At 42.5% G+C, this 12,831-nt stretch overlaps 1 protein-coding gene across 2 annotated transcripts in view; it reads left to right on the forward strand.

Annotated features, from left to right (window-relative positions):
• LOC139297094 (disks large-associated protein 1-like) overlaps window positions 1-9,992 on the forward strand; it is a 39,005-nt gene extending 29,013 nt beyond the window's left edge. For both annotated transcript variants that reach the window (XM_070919684.1, XM_070919685.1), the window contains exons 10-14: window positions 1,020-1,271; window positions 4,738-4,870; window positions 5,789-5,880; window positions 6,430-6,582; window positions 9,768-9,992. In XM_070919684.1, the coding sequence (XP_070775785.1) occupies window positions 1,020-1,271; window positions 4,738-4,870; window positions 5,789-5,880; window positions 6,430-6,582; window positions 9,768-9,992 (855 nt within the window). The remainder of the gene's footprint in view (window positions 1-1,019; window positions 1,272-4,737; window positions 4,871-5,788; window positions 5,881-6,429; window positions 6,583-9,767) is intronic.
• The last annotated feature ends 2,839 nt before the right edge of the window (window positions 9,993-12,831 follow it).

A 12,831-nucleotide genomic window follows, 5' to 3' on the forward strand; every position in this document is an offset into this window, starting at 1 on the left:
ATTGTGAGGTGGGACATTTTAGAACATTTTTGCTATTTCCTCATGAATTACTGCATTTACTTGAATAGGAATGAAATTGGCACATGTATCCCGTCATTGATTGTCACTATTTGTATTATGAAATCCAGAACCAGTAGCATGATGCGCACTAATACATTTTCAAAAAAATGACACCTGATCCAAAAGGGACCCAAGAACAGTCAGACCCAGTCAGAAATAGACCTGGAGATAGTAGACCCTATCCAAAATGGAGTCTCCTCAAACCATCAACACTAACAGCACTATAAAACAGGACATTAGAGTAATCTAGTCTGGATGACCCGAAAGCGTGGATCAGGGTCTCTATATATCAGCTGTGGACAGAGACAGAGAGAGAAAATTTACTTTTAGCAATGTTCACTTGGTGGCATAAAACATTCCTGGTCATTTATCTAACATGCAGATCAAAGGAGAGGGCAGGGTCAAAAGTAACACCAAGATTCTTGGATGTACAACTTTGAGTGATCACGCAGTTGTCAAGAGTCACTGGTCTAATTGATGCCAAAGCCAAGCGGGGCCAATGACCAGCATCTCAGTTGTTTTCTGAATTTGGAAGTAGGACATCACATGACATTCGGTTTGTCACAGCAGCCTAGCAAGCTTCTAATTTTATAATATCGGTGTGATCATCTGCTTGTACAGGCACATACAGCAGAGTATCATCAGCATTACGGTGAAAATTAGTTCCTTGAACAAAGCCCTGAGGTACATTAAGGTTGTGACGATACATCCCTTCAGAGCGTATAGTCTGCTAAGTAGTATAAAAGTATAGCGTATAGTCAGTATTAAACACATTGACACAGAAACAAAAACTGAGACACACGGCAGTACGATGGAGTTTTAGCCAAGACAATTAGACCGAATATAATTGGGAAGCAAGTGGACCTCTAATGGTCAGACATAGACTTAACAGATCTGCGCCACTCAAACATCCATTTCTTCATTCAGTCAGTATTGAGATTTATTAATTATTCATCCAGGCAGATCTGGACTTGCCAGACCTGCTGGACACCCCTCTGGACTCCCCAGACACTGACATGGAAGTCCTGTCATCTGGTGCCATCTCTCGACAATACTCCCGCGATGCCGCCACCTCCACCGTCAGCATCCAGGGCTCAGGGAACCACTACCACGCCTGTGCCTCTGATGACTATGAGGACGTGGGCTTTGACCCGTCCATCCTTCCCCCTCCAGACCCCTGGATAGACAGTGTAACAGATGACCCACTTGATGTCAACTTCAACAGCTCTACTATTCTGGAGGTATGTGGGAGCTTATACAGTGATATTATAAGAACCAGACAATATGAACAGACAACCACAAAGGCTGTTCTCATTCAGTAATTAATTCCAGTCATATACTACTTTTCCATGCTTTCATAAGCTGCACAAATGACTAATTTTATATTTCAAATGGAACTATGTGTGATGTGAAAGGGGTTGCTTGTAGTGATTAAGAGAGAGTTATCTGCAATTCCCCTCATCGCTATGGAGCTTTTTAGCCTCTTTCAACTCAATCAACCGGGTTCCAGCAGCAGCAGTTTTGTAGTGGAAAAGCTCCGATAAACCACACTAGCTGCAGCACCAAACAGCAGTCTGATTACGTCAGAGACTAGGTGGTGAACATGTAGCAGCTAAAGAGTCAGATGTATTTCTCAAGAGCTGGTGGAGACCAAACCAGAGCTAAAAGGAGGGTGAATATTGGGCTTAAATTCATCATGTGTGCTGACACATGACACCAAATGAATGTTGATCTGCTGAATGTTTACAAAAAAGCAGCAATTTGTTAACCTCTTAGTTTACCTTATCAGGTGATGATGATATGCCAATGTAGTTTACTTTCATTACATTCTTGTTCGGTACAGTGCAGCTTTAAAAGTGATGAAAAAACAATGACCTGACCATTTTCTCTACTTATTTGATAATTACTCACAATTACATGTTGATATAAGGTGACGCACATTTTAATAATTATAGTTTGAATTGTTTGCACTTGCATCACTTGCATCCAAGAGGCAGTCAAGAGGGATTGAAACCTGTTTGTTCAAACCAAAGAGGTTTGAGACGCATTCTAGACAGATGTTGAAAACCTGTCAGTGCATCGTCTCTCCAAGACGCATACGCAATGTTTATCTGATCCCCGATCGTATGTCAATTGATCAAAACAAAATCACAAAAGAGAATCAAATTAACAACGGGGGTTTGCTCCGTGTTTAAGATGCCAGTCCAGGCTACGCTAACCTCCGATGCTCACTTTGTTTGTGCAATATATTCTCTAAATGATTGATCTAATAATCCAAAAGATAAAAGATGGATTCATGGATAATGAAAACAGTCCTTACTTGTCTCACTGTCAGATTGGAGTGTCTTATCTCAGCTCTCCAACAGTGATTAAACAGTTTCAAAGAGCTTGTGTGGGCTTCTGTTTGCATTTGCACTGGCTTGTTAGGAAGCAGTTGACCCTGTTTTTAATAGCACTTTTTAGCAGAGGGAGCAGCTGCCCTGGGTGGTCCAAATTGTTCAGTATTTCAGGGATGTTATTTCTATTAAACTGTGGCTTGTTTTCACAAAATCTAAAATATTCCAGCGCTCGTTTCGATCTCACAGCCACAGCGTTAACAAAAACCGTCTATGAAAATGTTGCAAAAGACATATTGGTTCAGTGCTCAGCACCACGAGTGGGTATTCATCTGTGTGGTGTTTATACTAATTATTGTAAAATACACAGAAATTCAAATATTACTGATATAAATAATGAGTTTCATTACATCCCTTTTACATTTATAAAGATGTCGTTTTTTGCCTAGTATGGTAGACACTGAGGCAACCACATGTAATCACTAAATCACGGGCTACCATGACAAGATGAATTGAAATGCTTAGGTTTTGTTCCAAAATGATATGGAGGTGCGATTTAGAATGGGAAAGCGTTAGATTAGACCAGTGGTTTGATGTTACAAATGCAAAACCATATACCCTTTACATCACTTATTTGAAATTGAAATGTACTTCCTCTACTGTTCCAGGGGAAAAAAACGAATGGAAACGGAAGGGGCCGTTTGCAAGAAAATGTGTATATTCATATCCTTAACCCCTTGCTTTCTACTTTGCCCGTACAAGTGTTAATAATCAGATCAAAGGACAATCAACAAATCTGCTGAATGCACAAACTTGTTGTGCATTGCTTGTTTCAAGATGATGAATGCCACCTGTTCACGAGCAGGTACAGTGTTGTTGAGCTTTGACCATTACCTTAATCGACGCCCACAAATTGCTATATAAATTGCTGTATAGCTTTAAGTCTGCAGAGCGTAAACATAACTAGACTAGACTTAGACTTTATTAATCCCACAGCGGGGAAATTTACAAGTCACAGCAGCAAAGACAGAAAGGTGCAGAAACACACATCAGACAAGCACTGTGTCAATAAGAATTAGAAGTATTTAAAAAAAACAAAAAAAACAATATACAAATAATAAATACAGATATAAAAAGTATGGGGGAAATATATAGTATGTACAAATTGTGCAGATTTATGTACAGTTAAACAGTCTTATAGCCGTAGGTTCGAGGTCCCGCCCATACACCCGCCCCTTTTTATAGCATCAAATAACCAATTAAAACCAAACTTATCAGTCTCGGTGGATCGAGGTGTTTTGGCTTAATTTTCAGGGAGTCGTCATGTCGTTCATCTTTATATACAGTCTATATACATGACTAATGAGAAGGTCTGGACCACTTGTGCATCACATAGTACAAGTGGTTTTTGCATGAGGCCCACTGTGTATCCTTGATGCCTAGCAAACACATTGAATGCACTTTCTTCCTCAAATAAACATAACAGCAATATTTTGAAACCTGCATCGTTTACATTCAGGTGTGCCAGCTGGCCGTCTTCTTCCCCGCCTCTCCTGGCATGTTGCCATGTTTCTTGTGACATGGCTGCCTCCAACTGTCAATCAATGAAGTAGCATAACACTGGCGGCAGGGATGTGTATCGCGATGCCGGCGTGCTCACCCATCGGCATTTTTTGGCAAGATAAAAACAAAACGGGCCCCATTCATAAAAAAACATTACTCCATAGCGCTACTGGTGGTCTCAACAGGGTACCTTTAACAGAACTGAAGTTGTTAAATCTATCAGTAAACATCGCACAGATTTATGTCAGTAACATTTTTGTAAATGAGGTAATGCAGTGCAGTGCTGCAGATATTTTACATTTCATTCTGCACTTAAACGGCATTGCCATGCCAACAATACACAAGCAAGCGTCATGAGTCAGCTAATTGGTTTTCCTACCATACAGAAATGAATGGGAACCAATCGAGTCCTGGAACAGTAGAAAAACATGATCTCTTGTAAAATATGTCACAGAGCCAATAATGTGGAAAAATCATAAAGGTCATATACGTCTTATATCATTATTACATTAACTTGTAGATTAAACATTTCTGGAAGATAAATAAAAAATCATAAAATATCATTTCAAGAATAAAATATTGAGAGTTCTGGTTTTTATTACAGTACATACTTCACTTTAATGACTGTTTTACTGCTCTGGTTCAGCGAGAAAATTCAGAATTTGAAGGGACTGTGTCAGAGTTTGTGAGGTCTCCTTAAAATATTACAGTGAATATGCAGATTGCCTCTGCAGGTTTGTCTCCACATGTTGTGAAAGTTGGAATGTCTGACCGGCAGGTGGTGCAGCGGTCAGTGTGTCAGAGAGATGGACGTTGGTTTCTGAAGCTGCTGCAGGCCGAGACCGACCGCATGGACGGCTGGTGTCAACAGATGGAGCTTGACCAGCGGCAGAATGACCTGCCGGAAGATAGTATGTCTTTGTGTGTGTGTTTTCATCATGTCAAGTATGTATGTCACTATTTAGGGAAGGCATCATTTTTATTTGCCCTTAAAATCTGAAATTATTAGTCCTATTAGAATGCCTTGTGTCTTGACTTAAAGTGCTCCATAACATCCTGATGGAGTCACTTTACTATGAAAAAGTAATCACATAGAGCACTGGTTTCCAACCTTTTTTTGCTTGTGACCCCTGAATATGAAGAAATGGCTACCTGGCTACCATCTTTTGACATCTTGTGGGGTCCTGATCTGATGAAACTCTGATATAGAGCTTTAAGCAAAGTGCATAATTAAGAACTTTTTAGATAGATATTACAGAGGAAAAAGTTTGTTCTTAAATGAAATGATGCGGTCGTAAGGATTGTGTATGACCAGGCTGTGGCACCCAGTACTGCAAAGACCACCCACATAGTCTCACCTAGTCAGACTCCTGGTCCAGAATCCCTTACTTTGTATCAAACAGGGCTTCCACCCCGGGGTCTTGATCACCCTGCCGGCATTTATTTTGCCGGTACCAGCTGGCGGTTGTAAGTTTATCCCGTACATGTAGTCTGTAGATGTTGACTTATTCCTACTAACTTGGTGAAATAGTTGAAAGTTTCACAGCGCTGTGCCGGGTCCAAAAGCTGAAGACACAATCCCGAAAATTTCTCCGAAGTGCGGAGATAGGTCTGGCTATGCAGGCTAATTCATCTTCAAGAGCAGGGGTGTTTTATGGGACAGGATTTAAAGTCTACTCCACATTTGTCAGTTGCCTAGCAATGGTGTTGTCATGAGTTATTGAGTCCTTGGCAAGCAGGAAAATAAGATGTGTTTAGAACAGTACGTTGTACATTTTCTGAAGAATGTGCTGTTGGTCAGTCTCTTCCTAAAACTCTGTGTCTCGTAGTCCTCGGGAAGATGAGGAGTGCTGTGGGAAGTGCTCAGCTTCTGATGTCCCAGAAGTTTCAACAGTTCAGGGAGCTGTGTGAGGAGAATCTGGTGAGTCTGAAATGCCCCCCCTCACACTTAAAACAACAGTCAGTAATGTTGCACCTTTTATCTTCTGCGTAATAGACTCTTGAAGAAACTCAGATTTGATTTGCAAACATATTCTTTCGTTACTTTCTATGTCCTTTACCCATTCTTTGTTGTTGTTGTTGTGACTTCCTGTTGTTTGTAACTTCCCGCTTGTATCTTCTTTGATTTCTCAATGGCCTGTTACGCACTTCTGTTTCTGGCGTTCAGTTTTTTGCCTCTAGATTATGAAACACTGAATATTTTTAGTCATAGCTAGCGGCAGCAATGTCAGTCAGACAGTAGCTTGACCCAGCGTGTAATATCTCAACAACCGCTGGGTGGAAATGAAATTTGGTACGGATATTCATGGTCCCCAGAGGATGGATCCGCCATAGCGCCACCATCAGGGCAAACTTTGGTTTGCGACAATAACATTTAACACAGATTGCTTTCCAGAGTGCCAAGAGACTGTTAATCTTAAACAAAACCATATTTCCACTATTCCTTCTCCTCCTTTTCTACTTGTCATAGAACCCCAACGCCCACCCTCGTCCTGTGGCCTCCGACCTGGCTGGATTTTGGGATATGCTTCAGCTGTCAATAGAGAACATAAGCCTCAAGTTTGATGAGCTTCACCAGCTCAGAGCCAACAACTGGAGACCCCTGGATCCCCCTGAGAGAAAGGTACACACACATAAGCTTCCAGTATGCCACCTGGATAGATACTTTGTTGACCAGGGATAACACCATCATTTCAAGGGAAGGTTTAATGTTCCACTGCTCCACTGTATATCAGAGATTTTCCTAAATCTAAGTTACTCTAAAACTGAACAGTCTTGTCTTTTGCCCAACTTCTGCTCAGGTAAGGTTCAATTCAGGTAAGGTGAACAACCAGTGGAAACGCACATTTTCTTCCTGGTAATTCAGCGGGCTCAACAGAAATCACCTGTTCCTGATCAAACTTTAAGCTAAAATAAGTATATGTATCTTACATTTTATATGTTCTTCGTATGTTCTTAAAACACAAACGTCTGTAAACATGACATCCTTGAGTTCATTGAACTAAAACTGAACAAAACCTCACTAGACCAACGACCTTCAAGGAAACTTAAGAGTGAAAGTCAATGTCAGCACAATTTTTTATTTATATTCACAGACAACATGAATATAAGGACAGGCAGACCAGTGGAGAGGACACAAGTAGGAATTAAACGAGACTCCCAACTCAACATCTTCTCAGTCCGTGCTTCTGCACTGCCAGATATTATAATACCGGCAGCAGAATTTGCTCTCTGACATTGTTAAATGGCAAAAAACATGTGAAAATGTATCAGTGGATTCACTGTGAGGAACTGGAAATGGTAGCGCGGAGTTGAGTGGGATGGAGGTTCGATCCCTACCCACCTTCCCATTCACGTGAAGAAGTGTCCTTGAGCAAGACACTGAAGTTGCTCCTGATTGCGACCAGCACCTTGCATGGCAGCCCCGGTCACCATCGGTGTGTGAATGGGTGAATGAGACCTGATCTGTAAAGCGGTTTGGGAACCGCTAAGGTTCCCAAAGGAGTAAAGTCCATTTACCGTTTTTGTCCTTTAACTTATCATTATGAAGTAAATGTATTGGCTATAGAATAATGACACCATTTTTAGCGTTTAGATTGGTTCCCTATAAGCCTCGCTTTCACTGCGCAGGGCTGTCTGCCATGGGGGTACGACCACCCGGTAAAATTAAGGCTTGCAAAGGAAGTGTGTCAACCACTGCAATCAAAACAGAAAGAGGATGGAGCTTTTGCCGTTCCCTTTATGCCTCCATGGCTTTTACATAGGCTAAAAACAGTAGCGTACGGTAGAAGAACCGAAATAACTGTGGAACGTCTACCCGGCAAAAGAAGTCTCTTGCGACTTTAATTAAGGCTCCAACAGCAAAATGCATTCTAAAATCCGTCAGGCAACCACTTCGCAAGCCTCGATTGTTTCAAGACTCACCCTTTGCGCCCTTAAGGTGTTTATTAGCTCGTAATCAAGAGCGTAGTCGAACCTGAGGCTCCTGGATGGAAGCCCTTCGCGCTTGTTTAGGGTTAAAGTAGTGACAACATGAAACAAATAAGGAAATCGTTGCACAGTTTCCTTATGCCACTTTAGAATGGAGGCTCGGCGGTGAATTCATGTTTCAAAAGAACTAAACCAGCAATCTGTACATACATGACCATGACAGAAGCAAAGAAAGCCTTATATCTAGTCTAGCAGTATCACTCAGCTGATGTGCAACTTAGTGCATGGTTGTCCGACTTGGCCTCTATGATCACTTCTTTTTGTACATCTTGTGTATCTGTAAATCTTTTTTTTTCAGATGTCTTCTGTCTGGCTCTCTTTCAGCAGCATCTGTTGTGGCTTTGCATCATTGTGAATACTGACTCTGTATCGGCTTCCTCATTCGCTCTCATTGTTGTCCTTTTCTTTCTTGTGCTTTTTGTGTTGACAGTGAAGGCGCTTGCAAACAGCCACGCATCAATCAGCATAACTGCAATGCCAACAACACCGCAGGGCCTTGATACCTCTGGGTCTCAGTAGATCCATCCTGTCTGTCTTTCCATCCATCTGTTCCATGCTTCCTTCCTTCCTTCCTTCCTTCCTTCCTTCCTTCCGACGCCTGCAGGCCCGCCTCACCACATGTGGCTTTTTTTGTTGTCTGTGCTGTAGCTTCCAGTGTCAAGACAAGCGGACAGGAGAGAGCATGGCTAATATTCCATCTCCGCAAGTACATTTCACAGCATGGAGCGCACTGTTTACGCAGCAGCTTCGGAGGCGATCCATTTAGAAAGACGTGCACAGGCCAGGAGACAAATAAAAACGGATAACTAAGTAGTTGAGATAGCACTTTTAAAAGCGTGCATGACGAACAGACGTAACATGTTTGTCAAAGCGTCTCGCTAACTGAAAACAACATCAACAAGGAATAATCTGTCTTATTACAAGTGAAGAAATGAGTCTTGACAGGTCAAGAAACACAAACTATTGGACACAAACCTGCAAGTTCAGTCAGATTATCAAAACCACAGTGATAGCAAGGTAAAATCGGATGTTTACAACAGACAGGTTGAGTCATAACTAACCTGCCTGATCGTCTGACTTGTTGCTTGTGCTTCCGGACCCGTCAGACTTGTTGCTGTAGGGATTGCGTTCCCAGATGTGTGTGCGATGTCGTCATAACCGATAGAAATGATGGACAGAGCTATGAAAATAACGCTCAACAAGCCGGAATGATCCTTTTAGGGACATTTTGCGGTGTCAGTAGAAAAGTGGAGCGCCGCGTCTTCGGTAAAGCAAGCGGAACGGGTGCCATGCTTATGTATGTACAGGTAATACGGACCGTAGATAGGCGTGCACACAATGAGCTAAATCAAGGCTCAAAGTGCAGCTTTATTGTCATTATACAATACAGGGTTGCAAATGTACCTACCTATTAAAATATTAAAATACTAAAATACTTACCTTGCATGCATATGACACACATTTTTAGCTGTCCCCGTGTAGATACATTGTGTACAACAAAGAAAAGTTTATATAATAGAGAAAATGGAAATGTTCGGATCAACACATGAATGAAGGGAACGAGTGAAAAATGTGAAGGATGATCAAAGAAATATCATGCAGAGCGTCTAATTCATTTTACCTATTCTTTACATTACATTACAGACATGCACAAGTGCACATGCATACATCAAGCCAAAAGCCTACTGTATTTAAGGTGGCAGTTGCGATGGGCATCACAGGCACATACACGCATTAACACACACAAATACATGTCTGTCTTTCTCCTGAAATGTCCCCCCCCCCCCCCTCCACCCCCCTACCGTCCTCTCCCACCAGGAGAGGCGGCTCCCACCTCCGGTGCCAAAAAAGCCACCCAAGGGCCCCCACCACCACCCCCCTCTGGCCAGAGACCGCTCACTGGAGAGCTCAGAGAAACAGCGGCAGGAGGCCCGGAAGCGCCTGATGGCCGCCAAAAGAGCCGCGTCCGTACGGCAAAACTCCGCTACGGAGAGCGCTGACAGCATTGAGATCTACATCCCTGAGGCTCAGACAAGACTATGAGGACACTGCCAGGGACACACACACACACACACACACACACAGGATCGACATGCAGTGCAGCACACACACACACACACACACAAACACACACACTGTACACGACACAACACAAACATGTATGGTTGTCCACACTAAAGTATAAAGGGTGTAACCGAATACGAATACATTGTTTGGATATGCGCACATCAAGATTCCAAGATTCTCCTTGCTTTTTTTCATGTACAATAGGGCCCCAAGAACTATTATGATCCATTTTTTGTCAAAAATTGTCTGATTTTTCATCACAGACATTTCAAACCAACTCTGTATTATTCTGGGCCTCCTCACGTTATGTACACAACCTTTTGTATTCGTGCAATGTCAAGCTACTCTTTAAGGATATGGGCACGAGGCAGTAGAAAACAATTTAATGCTCGAAATGAAGCAGACATTTTGACAATTACAATTGTACAATTACTGGTTGCCCCGGTATACAGTCAACCAAGCCCACTTCTGGAATAATCTGAATACAAGTACAGATACGGTTGTGACATAAACAGATGTCGATACAGATAGGGCTGCCCCCTAAACGGCGATGGCAGGCTGTAAACTTTACAAACCAAGTCTTAAGTCTTGTCTCGAAATGACCTAACTACAAACCTGACTGTGGTGGAAACTGAGGGCAGCGAGGCGTCAGCTATCGTGCATTGAAGAAAGAACATTATTATGAGTGTTTATTGAACGAAAAGCATCTATTGATAAGGAAAAGCACGAACTACAAGCACATTAAAATACAGAAGTCGACAACTTCCCAGATAGAGACAGTAGCTTTGCGACTGTGTGTTAGTCGCCTACGTGACACGTTTCGTCAACAAGACTCCAAAGACTAATCAAATAGGTATGTGTTGATGAAAAACTAAACAAAGGCATCTATGAGGACAGCAACATGTTATCTTGCTATCAGCTGTCGTAACTACATTCGGCTGAGAGTCGCCCGCACGGGGTTTCACCATGCCGTCTCAACAGGTGAGTGTTGAGATATGTCGTGCTGGTACTTAATCGCTGTTCTACAGACCTTAGAAATGGCCTGAATTTTGTCCAACCTTCCTTATTTGTTATGAAATACAAACGTCTTCCAAACTTTAGATTTGATGGTGCACTGGAAACCGTGTCGGGCATATTTTGTTTTCACCTCGCAACACAACACTAACATTACTGTCTTGACGCGAGAGTCTCGCGTTTACCTTTGACCTTTTACAAGAGTGGAGACGCTGTGCAGAGTTAGCATCAAAGTTTCAGTCAACTGATTTGTAACTTTAGAATCGGGCCGTCGACCGGTTCATGGTACATTTAGATCCATCCAGTGGTCGGCGCATCAATGTAGTCGCATCTTTAAAGCCGGATTCCGAGTCGAATCAGTGAATCGTTACACCCCTAGTGTAGACCCATGATTTAGACACATGCAGCAGACCTGTAAAGTTGGAACGCTGCCTTTGAATACGTGTCCAGCTTCCAATAATTGAGGCCAACTATCATTTTTTATAAAGCCACAACTACAGCGACGTCACAGCGGTTCTCCATAACGTGTGTATTCCATCCTCAGATCTATCCACCCCCTAAATTGAGCTGGAGTTTCAACCCCCTTTTGACTTCCATTTTTCTGAGAATCTAAAGGACTTTCTGCTGAGGAAGATCACGTGCCATGCAGCAAGGGCGGGGCTGCGATGACCGGCCTCTCAGCCCGTCTTCCGGTGTGGAACAGCACCTCGGCTTTAGACATGGTCGGACAAGCTAGTTCACGTGAAGCACCGAACACTGAACACCGAACTCTTTAGGGTTAAAAGAAACAGTAAGACATTTTGTACACCTACAGTCCACCTTCCCGTGTTCCCGTGCAGTGTGATGCGCTGCGGAGTGGCGGCTGCCTAGTTTTCAGCTTCACAGGTTTGGTCAGGTCATGCAGGACTTGCATGGTTTGACTTTTGGTAGATGTTGAAGGCTTTGTCTGTGGGTCTTGTAATATTACACAGACACGTGTACGTACAGAGGTGATGGACAACTCTACACACACATGAACACACAAATCATGAACTTGCGTCCAATGAAAACCCCACTGGTTTACACTCACACCTACAGAACACATCAGCACTCACAGGTAATTCTTTCAGGTCTGTGTGAACAGTGCAGGCTGTTGTAATATAAAAACAGTGTCTCTCTCTCTCTTCCCTCTGGAGAAGAGAACGCCATGGTCACTGTTTATCTTTCATCTTCCTCTCCGTCTCCACACTGCATCAGTTCTTTATTGAACTCCGACTCCTGTAGTGAAGGCCTCTTAAAATGGGAACAGTACTTTGAAGAAAAACAAAATCTGTTATTTTACAAACTTCAATGTATTTTCATAGTTTGGGACATCATCCTTCTTTGGTGGTGATCATTTACTCGCCCGTTTCGCAGCTGTGTTGTTAATAAACAGGAGCAGCAATCAGACAGGTTTCAACCAAGTTCTCTAAAACACTCATTCAGAGTCAAAAGATGTGTCTGATGGCTGGCGCAGTTCAGCTTTTGATGACCGAAACTACAAAAATAGAAGTTGTAAATAAACAGAATTTTATTTTAACCCCGCTTGCGTAACATAGAAAGCCATCAAGTGAATAATAAAGTGCTGATACTGTCCGAGACACCCATGTTACAGGGGATCAATGCCTTGAAACGAATTGATCTGGGTGTGTTTGTATGATCGTCACCTGTGCGCGGGTCACGCGTGTTCTCCCTCTTTGGTTCGATCCTCTTGGATTTCAAGGCGATGCGTCGTTCACAGGGTACATTAACACTTAAGCAATACTTAGTGGAAAGAGTGACT

This window comes from Enoplosus armatus, chromosome 14, assembly GCF_043641665.1.
Source record: "Enoplosus armatus isolate fEnoArm2 chromosome 14, fEnoArm2.hap1, whole genome shotgun sequence".
In the NCBI taxonomy this organism is placed as follows: domain Eukaryota; kingdom Metazoa; phylum Chordata; class Actinopteri; order Centrarchiformes; family Enoplosidae; genus Enoplosus; species Enoplosus armatus.